The sequence below is a fragment of the Hypomesus transpacificus genome, chromosome 9 (genome assembly GCF_021917145.1).
Source record: "Hypomesus transpacificus isolate Combined female chromosome 9, fHypTra1, whole genome shotgun sequence".
Taxonomy (NCBI): domain Eukaryota; kingdom Metazoa; phylum Chordata; class Actinopteri; order Osmeriformes; family Osmeridae; genus Hypomesus; species Hypomesus transpacificus.
Genome location: NC_061068.1, coordinates 5,647,285 through 5,662,617, shown reverse-complemented (window position 1 = coordinate 5,662,617; position 15,333 = coordinate 5,647,285). Strand labels below are relative to the sequence as shown.

General features: G+C 44.5%; 1 protein-coding gene across 2 annotated transcripts in view; it reads right to left on the bottom strand.

The window, feature by feature from the left end:
* Positions 1–15,333, bottom strand: part of LOC124471077 (chemokine-like protein TAFA-1) — a 90,811-nt gene that overhangs the window by 8,363 nt on the left and 67,115 nt on the right. For both annotated transcript variants that reach the window (XM_047025405.1, XM_047025406.1), the window contains exon 3: positions 6,468–6,608. In XM_047025405.1, coding sequence (XP_046881361.1) covers positions 6,468–6,608 — 141 coding nt within the window. The remainder of the gene's footprint in view (positions 1–6,467; positions 6,609–15,333) is intronic.

Here is a 15,333-nt window from a genome sequence, read left to right as displayed (position 1 = left end):
TATCGTACTTCGCACCACTTTGCTTCCATCTCTCAGTGTGTGGTACATTATTAGTACATACGAACACAGGCCATATCAGTGTCATCTCTGTTTATGTTTAACATGGCAGCTTTAGGGTCTCGTTAATGCATTGAAAGTTCCTGATACCAAACCATCAGACATATATCATTAATACTTGGTTTGATATTACGTTTTTGTATAGTATACCTCAGTTAAGATGGTTATTAGGTTAATGTAATGTATGTCAATGACCGAGTATTTTCTTGCCAATAATATGGATTATACAGTATCAGAATCAGAATCAGAATGGGATTTATTCGCCATTAAGTTTGCACTGACGAGGAATTTGCTTTGGCAGGAAGGTGCATACAATAAACATATAGGAATCTTAAATTTAAATATGTGGTCTAACTAAACTAAAACTAGCAGTAATAAGTGGAATACACTAAAATATAATCATAATACTATTTCTGGTGACATTTGCTGTTTAATCTGTAACATTCAGACGTCTATGTAAATCCCTGACCAAGATTGCAATGATACCCTGCAGCTGTCATGGACGTCTGAAGTTTGAACAGATGTAGTTTGTCATATTTAAAGTTACATGAGGTCATCATTCCAAATTGTCAAATTAGCACAAACTAAATCCGATAAAATGTCAGATCCAAACTTGGCTGACCTTTCAGTATGATGTGTGGAGTCAGAGAACCATGGGGCTAAAGGGAGACAGACCCAGGGTTAATGTGGACACCCAGGGCTCCATGTCCACAGCTGTATCCAGGCCAGGACACCTCGCAGTGACCTTGACCGCTGGAGAAGAGCCATCTCTGGGCTGGGATCCATCCCTCGCTCCCTGGCGGCCCAGCCCACCTCCAAAACCAGCACCATCTTACACTCTCTCCTATTCCCACCACCACCAAAGTCACAAGCTCAGCAGCTTTCAACCCCTCTAAGATACCTGGAGCAGGAAGGAAGCAGCTGAATGTTTTAACACATGGTTCCCCACTCTGTTAAACCAAGCTGGGATACAGGCACATAACATGTGTGTTACCTTTGTTTGTTTGTCCAGAGATTAAAATGAAAGTTGGACATTGTACAAGACAACAAAATGTCAGTCTTAAAGTAAGCCTGTTGCAATACTGGCACGTACATTTCAACTTGGGCTGAGAATTAAATGGAGGACCTTGTGCATGTCACACCTGCAGGCACAGTGAGGGTGGATGAGGTGATGTGATGGATTTGCTCTGGCACTTTCTCACCAGGTTACAGCGTGTTTGAACACCTTGGCAGATGAGAAAAGTAATTGATTGCTGTCCCAGTTGTGATGTAAGCGTATGTCTGAAGGTCCAATGAATAGTTAATGGTTTTTTAACTCACAGCAGCTTGAGTACGCTTGACTGGACTTGCTTTGAATTAATCACAGCAAAATGATGGTTTTCCAATGACTTGCGTGGCCTTAGTGTATTTTTTTCCCTAGTTCCACCTCAATCGATTGGCTTGAGTTGAGATCAAGAGTAGAAAGCAATCAAGGTTTAAGTTTTCATGGTTTTCTCCGGGTGTTAATTTACATTGTGGGGGCCAGAATCGATGGCGCTAGATAATGGTGATCTCTCTGCTGGATCCAGCTGGTTGCTGGTGGCCCCCCAATGAGTATTTACTCTCTCTCTTTCTCTGTCTTCCTCTCTCTAATCAATCGCTCTCCACACTGAGTGAAACTGCCTGTCTGATCCATCCCACACTTGCGTCTCAATCTGTGGATCAAGCTGCTTGCCTCAGCCCGCCTATGAAGAAAGAGACCAGTAGAAGTCCTGAGCGCTGGTTAATTTAATATCCACGCTGAGTGTGTCTCCCTACTGTCAAGCCGAGGCTACAGACAGACAGGGGCGACTGACGGTGGTCTTGGTCATTCGTCTGTGTGTGCGATGGCAGTAATAGGGCCATGGAAGATCAACTGGGTCCTTGGTTGTGTAGACAGTGTGTAATTACCATGGGACTGAGCCAGAGCCGGGGCTCGGGGTCAGTCTCACAGGTCATTAATCAACATTAAACTCTGCTCTTCAGAAGGACAGGCTAGCTCTTGATTAGCTATTCAGACGCTATCGTTTCGCCTCTCAATCACAACATTGTGTGGATTTCACTCCCTTAATGAATACCCTGGTGCCTACATTCTGAAGCTCCTGGAATTCACCAAGCGTGCTTCTGTGCGTGTGTGTGTGTAAGTGTGGGTGTCTGTGAAATACTTTCAACTAATCCTTTGAAATAAAATACAAATTGACCATAAAAAAACAGTTTCCAAGCCTTTTCTGCAATGGATCTTGTCAATGGAATGATGAGTGGCTTGTCAATGGAACATGAACAGAGCAAATGGCTCCAGGAGGATCATCGAGAAAACAGAAGCATAGAGAGAAAAAAGATCTCAGGCTGTCTGAATGTCACCCCTGCTAACAGTAATTTCTTCTCCTCGCAGGGTTGAGGTCGAGAGCCTAATGATGTCCTTAAAGGGTAGAGAGCTCAGTGGGACTTGGCAAGGTTGGAGAAGGTTTGTGTTTAAATTAATTATTTCTAATGAAAATAAAAACCAAACAAAAAAGTCTCTCTGACCCATTGAACTTGTTTGACTTCCTCTCTGTCCGGGTCACACTGTAAAAGGTGACGTTGTTGCCCATGCTACAATGCTGTTCGGACCACCCCCTCTCTCCAACTCTCTCCACCATGTGGTGCAGCAGCGATCAGGCACAAGGCAGGCAGGGTTAGGATCAGAGCGCGCCATGCTGAGAAGTTCCTCCAATGAAGAAATGTGATGCTCATTTTGTTTGACGTCTTTTGAAGCCATCAGATTTGGACTCCATTCTCTCAGCCAGGAAGCACTGGGATCACTGGTGGCGAGTCCTCAGGCTAAATAGACCTGAATTCATAAACACATGCAACGATGCATACAAATACTGTGTTTATTCCCTAAATAAATGTTATACTGTAGTGTTGTTAGTGAATGCTGGAGCAGGCCATGTGCCATTATAATAAAGACTTTGTAAAGCATTAAAATATTTTTTTAGATCATGCTTAAAAAAAGTTTCAGTTAACATTTTGTATACGTTATCAAATAATAATGTATAAACAATAACCGATTCATGTATTAACGTGTGTGGAGGATTAAGAAACCATAAAATAACACTTTTTATTAAGGCTTTGTTGTTTTTATTGTAAACGGTTAAAAAACGGTTTCCAAAACGGACATGCAACGAGATCTATTCTTATCTGTGAAACTGGTCACTATTTCATTATAAGTAACTATAGGCATAATGAGGAGGTTTCTGTTTGATATACAGATGCCACAGTAGAAAGATGACCCTGCCTGTGAAAAGACAATATCTTTTGAAGGCCGTCTCAAACTCAAGAGCTCAGTCAGAGTGTGTTTGATATGCCGTAGCTGACACCATTCAGACGGTTTCTTTTGATCAGCTGTGCGAGAGGAGGAATCAAGCGGCTCTTCTCTCCCTTGAAGTGGTGTCCATGTTTGGTTTCTCCTGGACGTTTCTCAAACGCACCGTGACAACCTGTCATGCTCAGCATTACCCGCCTGTAGTCCAACAGAAGGGTTCATTCCCCATCAGTGGCCAGCACCAAGCTTAAGTATATGCTCAATTGGGAAAATAAGTGTGTGTGTTTCTGTGTGTTTATGTGTGTGTGTTTCTGTGTGTGTGCATGTGCTTGCATGCAACCACACATCTGCGTGTGTTCTTGCAGTAGCAGTTGGAGGTTAAATAATATTTGTGTGTGTGCATGCATGTTGTCGACAGTATGTGTGTGTGTGGTTGCCTACACGGATGTGTGCATGGATGTAGTGAAATTCCCAGTGTTGTAAACATGATAGAAGCAGGGGCGCAGGGACTGGCGTCTAATCTGAGTGTATTTGATTGGCCTGGGATGGGCCTAGCATGGGATGGGAAATATAAGCTGAAGTATTTGACTTGTTAAAAGGGATGTTCTTCTGTAAGAGCCTTGTTGGTGCTGACAGAACTGGGACATAGTTCTCCTTGTCAAAGCTAATAATCAATTGCTGTGCTGGGATAATCTGACAGCACCCCCACTGTGCTTGGATGCATTTCAAACATGGGCTTCATTACATTTCCATACATTAATAAAGGGCCAATCAGCTACCAAGTCCACAGGAAATTACCTCACGCAAAAAGAGATACTGCGAGGTAAACATCAATGTTGTAGGTTCATTCGATTGTAATGTGAAGACACAAAAAGCGTTCTTTGAGATTGAGAAGTAAATGGAGTAGTATTTATCTTCATACAGTGCATTTATACATTCAAGTGACCTACACTAACTGCTAAAGTTTTTTTTCTGTATTATTGTGTCAATTTCATAGATGTATTAAATGAATAGTAATACAACATGAACTGTGTTTTAACTTTGTCTTAGTGTATGTGTGTTTGCATATATGTGTGTACGCGTGTGTGTCTGTGTGTGTATCTGTATGGGACAGCCATGGCAGGTGTTCCCTCTGGGAGGGGAGGGAGGCAGTGAGTTGAGGCAGCATCGTTACTCATGGAGACGGAACATTAATAACCAGTGTCCTGGGGAAGAGTTCAATCTGGGCCAGGCTGGAGCAGCGGGGGTGGCACCGCACACTGCAGCTATGCACTGAGGGGACAGGCCACTGAGCAGGTCTATAATCCCTCAGATAGTTCTGCAACAGCCTATGGCAAACAAACACAAACTTCACAGAGGAGAACGCTCGGGTGACGTGCTTGCCAGCTCAGGGAGGCTTTCTGCTGCTGTCCTGCAGCGTGTGGAACAGTGAGAGCTATGCACTAAATAATTAGCTGAGTCACACCAAAGTGGTTTCAGCATAGAGTGAAAATCAGTACTGTCATCTACTTATCTCATGTAATTGAGTGTGATACTGAGAGAGAGAGAGAGAGACAGAGTGAGAGAGAGAGAGTAACAAAGAGAGAGAGAAAGAGAAACAGAGGGAGAAAGAGGGAGAGAGGGAGACAGAGTAGGACAGACAGAGACAGAGATGAAGAGAGAGAGAGAGAGAGAGAGAGAGAGGGAGAGAGACAGTGAGAAAGAGAGAGAGAGGGGGGCAGAAGTGACTGTCTCAGACCCCTAATTTGTCAGGCCTCCATGCCTCCTCTCTCTTGGAGGTTCATCTTTGTTCACTGCCTTGTCATTTCCATTTTTATTCCCACTCACAGTATCTCAAGTTGTTAATCAATACAGTAACAGGGCAATGGTTCCTCTTCCTTTGAGGAGTCTAAGGCACAGAGGCATGAGGTGTGACTTTCACAGCACACCTTCTCTCTTCCTCCACCTTCCTCCATCCACCCCTCCTCTACACCCCTTTATCTCTCCCTTGCTCCTACTTACACTCCAGATTCTATCAAACTGATAATGTCAAGGCAGCAAGTCTGCCAAAAACTGCATTTTCACCAACCTGATACTGTCCGCTGAAGCACAAAGCTTGAAAAGAGTTGTTGGTTGTACGACAGAGGTAATTCTTTCTCTCTACTGAACTGTGCTTACTGGAATGGGCTGGCTTGGCCTGGTAGACACTCATAACCCCAACTCATAGAATGTTTTCAGTCCTTGAGAAAGGTCTTTTGATGGAAATTTTAACATACAGATGTCCAGTCTGACGGACTAAGAGGTAGCATGTTATTTTCATAGGTCATAACTCTTAAAATGTCAAAATTCTGAAGATTTATCATGTAAATTGCCATGGAAGTTTGAGTTCCACAAAGTTTTCAGACCTCAACGTGGTTGAATTTGTAAGATATTCACTCAGTTCTCTAGCTCAAGACTCGTATCTAATTCAAGAATCTTTCAATCAAGATGTCGGTGAAAGCTAACCAAGCATGCTGGGGAATTGAACAGGGCAGTCTGGCCTTGACAGGAACGTCACTCATAATGAAGATGCTTTTGTGCTGTGTCTCTGTGAGATCCGCCATTATCGCCCGTGACTTTGATCTTCTTCAGAAGCTTCAGATGGAGTGGAAGAGGACGAAAAAGGGTCGATGATTTGTGATGCCGTGAAAGAGACGCTCTGTTAGGTCTCGCTGGGCAGACGCTCTAGGTTCTTAGGGACCTGCGTTACTGGCGACCGATTTGCTCAGTGAGGTGGTTCAGGTGTTTCAGCCAGAAGCGGACCTCACTGCTGTTTGTTAGTCAATCATTTCCATGAGACTGGGCGGCTGGAGGGCCACATCTACAAACTGCTCCATCCCCACGGGTCCTCACGGGAACATGAGCCGCACAGCCCCCCTCTGCCTCAGCAGTACTCCTTACAGGCTGTTTTGTTCTCCTCCTCACTTCATCACTGACACTAACTCGCTCGTCAGTTTGAAAGAAAGTCGGTTGAAAGCGCCCAACTACGACGGACTGTTTTGAATGGCCCTCAGTTGCTCGGGTGTGAGTAGGTCGGAGAGCATGCACAAACAAAACAACACGTTCTTACCATCGACGCAAGATGGTTTGTTGCGTGTTGTCCCTGCCACTTTTCCCGGTAGACAGGAGCACTTGACCGTCTGGGAGCGCTCTTCAATGCGGTTCTTGTTACAGCACCGGTGGGCAGCGATGACCTCACATGTGCCGCCCTCTGTAGAGAGACAACATTGAATGAGGTTAGGTGACATGTGAAGTCAAAATATTACGAGAATAAACACATGTAAACATTGACCAAATATGGAAAGTCTCCAATTGGTGTCGAATATTACTGTAGCCTTGGTAGGAGGTACAGTAACACATTTATAGTGACCTTGAACCAGAACGAAGTTCAAAGAACGGTTAAAAGAAAATGAGGTAAAGTTGTCACAACATGTGGGGGGGCCACAATGACTGAACGGTCACAATGACCCGAAGATAACACAAGGGTTAAGCAAAGGATTCACATCATTGTGCATGTACAGCCCATTACATGCAATTACATGCTCTCTTTTCAGCAAAGTGTGCACTACCAATCGACACTTGAGGCATTTTGAGTATTTGATCTAAACAGTTCTCAATCAGGCTGCTGCCTCAGTACATGATGGGGGAAACTCCAGATGAGTCCTTAAGCTTCTGCCTGCTGCAAGATTATCCCACCATCTGAGACCCTCTGTCCTTTTCACAACCTGAACCTTCTACTGTAGATCCAAGTCCTGCTAGACTATGTCTAAATGAAGTCACAATGACCCCAAATAAAAGGTGCCATCTGTTATAACACCGCAGAACAATGGCCCTGGTGCTGACAAAAGGGAATGTCAAACTAATGCAGGGAGATTGGAGGAGAAACGCACCAACAGCACCGCTGGGTCAGAATAACAATGGAGAGGATATAGGATAGAGGATAGCCCTGGGGAGCCAGCGAAGGACAGAGCAGAGGGACATCCCCATAACAGGGAGATGAGGAGAAGGGAGTGACTAGAGTGAGAGAAAGGAAGAACGATACAGAGAGAGAGAGAGAAAGAGAGAGTGAGTGAGAGAGAGAGTGAGAGAGAGCGAGAGCGAGAGCGAGAGAGAGTGAGAGAGAGAGAGAGAGAGAGAGAGAGAGAGAGAGAGAGAGAGAGAGAGAGAGAGAGAGAGAGAGTGGACAGGGTGCCTGCTGGTGCCCCAGTCGGGCAGGTGAGTAATGAGAGAGCCACTGGGAGTGCCCCCTTCACCACATTATAAAGTGTGGGGCTAATGCAGCCAATGGAGCTACGGGAGAGGGACTCTCCATCAGCTCTCTTCCCTCTCCTCATGCCCCGGGAAAAACTCTTTATCTTCCCCTGACAGCCCCCGCCACAGACAGCACCGTCCAACAATTAAACTGGAGCTGATCCTAGGACAGGCAGGATGGACAGATCTCCTGCTCCAAATAGATGGAAGGAGGGGAAGAAGCGTGCAAGAGGAAAACAATGCAGCCAATCCTTTGTTTCTGTTATTTTGCAGCCCAGGGTTATATTCTAAAGATGGATGATATCACTGAGGCCACAGCAGAGGTGTCTGAGATGGGTGTGTGTGTGTTTCACGAGTTGGAGGGGGTAGGGGGGGGGATAGGGTAAACGTTTGAAACGTTTGGGTCATGCATTACAGAGCTGAGCTCTCAACAGCCCAGACAAGCTTCGTAACACTGCTCTGCTCTCATATTCCTCAACGTCTCAACACTGGGGCCAAAGGCAGCGAGGACTGGGATTAAAAGGCGAACATTTGCAGTCCAGTTGGACTCTGCTGTCCTGCAGTATTAATGTCACTCTCACAAAGCCGAGCTGTTGATATATTTGGGCAAGAGGCAGAACACAACTGAGAAGACTGAGAATAAAATCCCTTGAGTGCACTATATTTAAACCAACAACCCACACTATGTTGTCCTTATTGAATATTTTACGGGTGGTTCTCATGCCTCTGGCCAAATGCTTTCAAACCCATGGTGGTGGCAGAGTAGACACAATTTCCACCTTCACGTTCATGTGTAACTCAAGAATAGCTGGTCTCTCTACAGCTACTGTGGTATCTATATCTAAATAGAAGAAGATCCGCACTGTCCTATTTATCAACTGGACATCATGCAGTCTACCAGTCCCACTTACATGTGATTTTCTGTGTTTCTTTGTGATTGTGTGTTTGTTTGTGTGTGTATATGCAACTGTGTGTGTGTGTGTGTGTGTGTATGTGCGTGTCCTGTGCCGGCCAGCTCAAGGGAGATTTAAGAAGGTCTCTGCCCAGCCAGCAGCCAGGTGGACGGTGTGCCAGATCGTTGTGGACCATCTGGTCAGTGGACGAGTGGACTGGAAGGACTCCTCAGTAGGACACATTGGGGCCAGGGCAGAGTACAAATGGCAGAGTATGATCCAGGTACGTCAGAGCTCATTATCAGCATGTCTGCCCGGAGTAAATGCTTGTCCATTACCTGTGTTGGTGTGTGTGTGTGTGTGTGTGTGTGCATGCGTGCGTTCATATGTGGGTGTGTGTGCATTAGTGTGTTTGTGAGAGAGAGAGAGACAGAGAGAGAGACATAGACAGAGAGTACGTGTGTGAGTGTCTGTGCCTGGGCAAACACAGGTGGCTGTTTTTGCTTGTGTGTGGGACTCTAAACAACGTGGAAGTGTGTGTGGGCTTGATGGATTGACCACTCAGTGGCTGTCACACAGCTGATAGGGTTAAACCAACCTGGTGAGATGGAGTAGGAGGTTGTGCTACGTACCCTTTAGCGAGGGGAGGTGAAGGGCATCAATGGGTGCATCGACTGGTCATTTTTCACCTCCAAGCCCACAGTGACAGCAGTCATTAAATGAGTGGATGAGGTGATTATGTTTAAGGAAATCGATTCTTCATTGTTTCCAGCTTAGCTCAACGGCCAATTAAAACCCGCTAATGAGGGAGCGCCACAGAATAAGGAGATAGAGGAGCATGCGGAGGAAGGTGCCTGGTCGTGGAAAGCCATCTTAATTCCATAAGAGTTGCTTTTATCCATGACAAAAAACAGTACTGCTGCAGACAATATACATACTTCCCATGTAACCACACATTCACAAACTCACACACACAAACAAACACGTGAGTGTCATCCGTCGTGCACAGTATCTTTGTATGCCAAACCAAGGTCAAATGACTCTCTTCCTCTATGGCACCAGCAAGCAGTGAACATTTTGAAAAAGAGAGCATATAAGCGCAGCTAGTTCAGGCAGGGCAATCGGGCAGCGTGCGTCATTCATTTATCGGGGACGTAAGGCGTCTACTCCACCTTCCTTTCCTCCGCCCACTACTACACCCATGTTAGCAGCGCATATTCATTGGGCCACGTCCGATAGGGCGTCTTCAAAAGACGCGCGGATTCGCACACTCACGCCCCGGTTGTTGTATGATCAGTGCAGCTGCCGCCCTCCACCATCCCCTCTCTCCCCCGTGTTGTCTGTCTGTTCGTTCCCTCCGGGGGAATATATCTCTATTGCTCCCTAAGGGCCTCCCTTAGATCATCCACTCCGCCAGAGTTAAATCTACATGTTCATGTCATGTAACAATAAATGCTCAAATCTAATACGTGATTGTCTTGACTAAACTCTCTCTCTCTCTTTGTCTTAATTTCCCTTTCAATTGGAGCCTAAACTCTGGTTTCCTCCAGTCCTAACAGCAACATCACTATGGTTCCTCATGCAAGCTAGAGAAGGGTTGTCAAGGAGACTCTGAAAACAGAGGGCACCTTCACTTTCACTCAACCTCACTCTACAAACTATGGCACTTTAATGGCCAAAGTCAGTTGAAAAAATGAAAATGCATCATTCCCTGTATTGATGGTACAAACTTGGTTTTATTTCAACCACGCTAAGGGGGTAAAATCTCGCTTTGCACTGCCCTCATGTGCATTTCAAATAAAGGTTTGTTTACTCAAACTCTTCCACTGAGCTAAAGATGTGGATTCTTTCTAAGCTCTGTTATCTGTACCACTGAACATAATTGTTTTCACACAGACTGGGTCCTGTGGAGTAAAACCATGCATTATAGAAGACAGTTTCTTCTAAAAACTTAGAAGAAAAAATCTACTTGACTGGCAGTCTGGCACGAACCCAGACATCATATCAACAATGAAGTATCTCTGATAGCTGCTGAATCATAGCAACATCACAATAAGCCTATTCTGTTTGGCCTTGTCTGGCCTTTTTAACGATTACAGTCGCTGTGCCAGTAATCAACTAACATCCCAGATTAAGAAAGAAAAAGATGAATGACTAGTTTGGAGAGGCAGAGGGATCAAAGTGGATCCGGGCCAGCTGTCTCAGAGCATGTATGTTTAATGGCAGTCATCATCAGAATTTAGCTCACCATTACTTAAACATCAAGGAGGAGCTTCAGCATCACTCCCTTGATTACTTAAGATAATGTTTAAATAGGCTACAGAGCAACATCATATAGACTCCAAATGAGCCAAAACGGGGTCTGGATCCACACCTCTGAGCCATAACTCTGAGGGTCCCCTCAAGCTGCAGTGACTGCTTCATCTAACACACAAACGGTTCACCACAACTTTAGTTAACACTCCGACAGATGGTTTCTCTGTTATGTCTCTCTGATGTTAGGCTAGAAGGCTTGTGTTGCGTGCACGTGTGTGTGCATGCAACACAAGGCAGCAAATCCTTGCCTGGAGCTGATGTGAGGCCCTTGCGGGAGGACTTGGCGGCCAGGGTTCACAAACTCACACGCAGCCTCGCACAGGATCCCCTCCCGGGGAGGGGACACTACCAGACCTGTCAGAGCTCATCCTGAGTCAGTGGGACTGGATCTGCCTGACTCGCACCTCCCCGTCAACACAGACAACGTGTGAAGCACAACAGAAAGGCGTGATCGGACTGGTGTAAGAGTCTCCGCATAACTACAGTAGAGAGACTCTGAGTGGCCAGTGTGCGTAAGAGTGAGTTTGCATGTTTGTGCCCTGGCCACCATCTAAATACAGCAACACATCCGCTACAGCCAGGGATTAGGTTCAGTTCATCATGGCCTTGTGTGTGAACATGTAAGGAAGGGGGTTTCAAAGCACAAGCAAGGCATCGCAGCCTGTCGTCCAGGTTTGAGGACGACGACATAATCCAAAGCTGCAGTGAAGCGCCCTCAGCCATGGGAAGGGTTGGTATGGCAGGACCTGAGCCCAGCTACAGAGCTGCTCTCAAAGAGCTGAGTAGGCAAGGGCGTAACCACGCATTCTTTGGGGGGGTTGTGTCCCCCTCAATATTGACAAAATACCAGTCCCCGCCCCCCCAATATACAGCAGAAAATATGTAAAATAAATGTTCTCCTTTCATGAACCCTGTCAATGGATCGGTCTCTTGTTATGTCTTATTTATTTTCAATTTTGTGAGAAAGAAAAGAAAAACACAAGTGTGTGAATCCCCCCCTCCTAATTGTACACTTTTGTTTGAATCCACCTTGCGTCATCCTGCGTTCTCATGGTTACTTAACATTTTCATCAGTCAGTTGTGAGCAAAGAAAGTAAAGTTAGTTAACTTGTTGGAGAGGAGGTAGAGTAGGCTACACGATGAATCACAAAGGCCAGTCTGAGGAGGAATTCAACCAGACACGCTAACACCAATCACTGCTAAATTTAGCGAAGGATCTGGGAAGAAAGACAGCTTGGCTTTTTTTTTTTTATATGTCCTTGCTCCAATACATCTCAATAAAGTATGGCTAAAGACATGATTAGTATGTTATATAATTTTATATATCTTGATTTGACTCATTAATACATTTTGATGAGTCCTGAGTGGCCATGGTCCTTACAACAAGACTCGGCTCCAGAACTAATTCAATGGGGGGGCTTTTTTTTCACAAGGGGGGCAGGCATTTACCAAGCATGTATGAGACTGTAAATAAGAGCAGACCTGCATATTCTGCAGGAAAGTGTAGCCATCTGGATATTTAATTTATAGCCAATGCCAGTATTTCTTATTTACCTTAACAAAAAACTTTTCTGAGGGGGCACAGCATTCCGGAGCCGACCCTGCCTTACTTGTTAGTCTGTGAACCTTTTCAAATTCAAATTCAACTTTGTGATCACGTATAAAAAATACTATGAAATACTTGTGTTCTGGCTCTTTCTCTGAGCACAAGGAACACATCATACCCCCCCCAAGGAAGGAGCGGGAAAATAACAAGATCGGGGTGATTGGTGTTAATTATGTTTTGTGTTTTTTCTCTCGCGCAGGCATACTGAGATAGTTGTCTTGAGTTATATGGAGTACATAGGCAGAAATCCCGGGGGGGGACAGGGGGGACACGGCACCCCATCCTGGGAAAAATATGATTTGTCCCCCCCAATAAATCACTGTAAACATTAATTTCTATAATATTGATAATATCCATTTAACATATTACAATGTTGGCTATTTACATTTAGTTATTTAGCAAACGCTCTTATCCAGAGCGACTTACAGTAAGTACAGGGACATTCCCCCCGAGGCAAGTAGGGTGAAGTGCCTTGCCCAAGGACACAACGTCATTTGACACGGTGGGGAATTGATCCAGCAACCTTCTGATTACTAGCCCGACTCCCTCACCACTCAGCCATCTGAATCCCCGGCTATGTATTAGAGCGGAGTTAGAGAGGAGTTTCCCCCTCAGGAATTGCTCTTGAGAAAATGTCATATAATTGTCCACCCCCAAAATTGCTAGCAGATTTTCACCACTGACAGAGTAAAAAGCCAATCAAAAAAAATCACCAGCAAAATTTCTGTTGGTGGCAATCCGCCTTGGAACGTAAACATTTTAGAAACATTTTGTGATAATGAGCTTTTGAAAATGTATATATTATGATTGCAGTACAGTTATCAGGGATGCAGTCACTAGAAACAACCCAGTAACAGCAGAGATCAAGGTTAATTACTCTACTCTACTTGGCCACAGGCAAAATTAATTTCCTTCTATGGCTCTGCTGTTAGCCAATCACTGTGGGCATATTTAGTAAATGTGTTGACATCATCCATAGCAACAATGTCAACCCCGCTCTTTGTCTTAGCTAGATTTCTGCCCAATGCCCATTCATTTCTAAAAGTTGGTATCAGCAGCTTTGTGAATATGTTTTAGGAGGAAACTCAGCTAAGAACTTTTACTGCTATTTAGGAGAACTATTAGACTAGTGGTAAGATAAAAAAAAACATTTTGGGAATACGGCCCCACGTCCATGTCTCTGTTACCCCAGAGGGCAAGATTACTTACAGTAACTAGAGAAGACAAAACAAGTGTTGTCGGCAGCGCCCCGAGCTAGCGGCCGGCTGACAGGCAGAAGCAGGCTGAGCGAGGAGCCAAGGCACGCTCCACAGCTCTCTGACTGACAGCAGCCACTGACCCAGCCAGAATGACGGTTCTCCCTTTGTGGGCATGACTCGAGTGCCATTCTAACACACAGCTTATGATACACCCACAAAGAGAGATGAGTTTGGATTAGCCTATGCTACTTTAGATCTGAAAATGTTTGGTTTTACCATATGTCTATCTTGGTTGTCCACAATGTTTATCTTGGTTGGGTGATGTAATTTTATTTTTAAATATCACTTTTTATTTGTTTTCCAAATATATGAGCAGAAATGTAGGTATAAGGGTACATTACATAAAGTAATATATACGTTATGTAAAGAAGTTCTATTAAACTTTCTGTGAGTTAAAAGCACTAATATTGTCTCAAATAGTTTTGATATCTCTGACTAGCAATTCCAGTTAGGGAAAAGGTGGAGGGATAGAAGACTGATTTAGGGCCTGGTCGATTCTTAATCACCTGTAAGGTTTTCCACCAACAGAGCAATGTGACTCACATGCCCACATCTTCATGGTTATTAAGGTTAACGATTGCTGCGTGCCTCATTTACCCAGGCTCTATCAATACCAGTTCAGAACCATGAAATTACCCCAGTCCAGAGGGAAGACTGTGACAAACCCGATTAAGAGCCTCTGTAATGCCTTGGTACATAACGCTCCATGTCCAAGACAGAGATAGAGGCTAAACTGCTATTCCCAAGCCCCAACAACACCATTAGGGTGAAGAAGCGGTTTTAGCTTGTGTTGATAGTCATGATACCTTAAATGTCAATTCTGGCTTGTATTTCCTTCATATTGCTTCAGAGAAGAGATGAAAATGGATTGCAAACACATTAACTCACTACTTTGTAGCAAGTAAAGTGGTTGGCTATAAAGTTTCAGAAGTTGAGTTCAAGTGAGAAGAAATATCCAGGAAGGTGATTATGGTAAATATATGCAGAAACTAACCTACTTTTGTAGTCTTTCAGGTGCAAAGATATCTTTGTTGGCTATCATTTCCAAGACTTGGCGGTCATTTTGTTATGTTGGGTTCATCATATTACTAAAATAAACCTAAAAGTAAAGAGAAGCTATGTCCTTTCTCTTATGTATGCTGGCTGTCCTATTTCCATTTCAGGAGATGTGAAAGATCTCAGAAATAGAGGTAAGGTGGTAAACCAGAGATAATGAAAGAGGAAAAGAGTGTTGGTGTGGGTGTATGTGTGGGTGCATGCGTACATATTGCATTTACGTTGGTACGTGCATGAGAGTGTGTTGACATTGTGTGTGTGTGCACACTTCATAAATACAGTATGAGCCAAAGCCTGACCTCCAGTAAATATCCCTATGTCATGGGTCACTGACTGTTCAAAATGAGAACAGGATGAAGAAATGAGAGACTAAATTGTCCATTCAAAATCACCTTAGACTTTCTCTGAAAGCAATCATCAAACAACGTCAGTTCTCTGAAAAAAGCCACTGGCCAACACAATGGAAGAAGATGGGGGAATGGTGCTCCTAACTTTGGTACCCAGTAAAACGTAGACCACCCAAATTGAAGGTTCTACTATACTGCATCACTCACC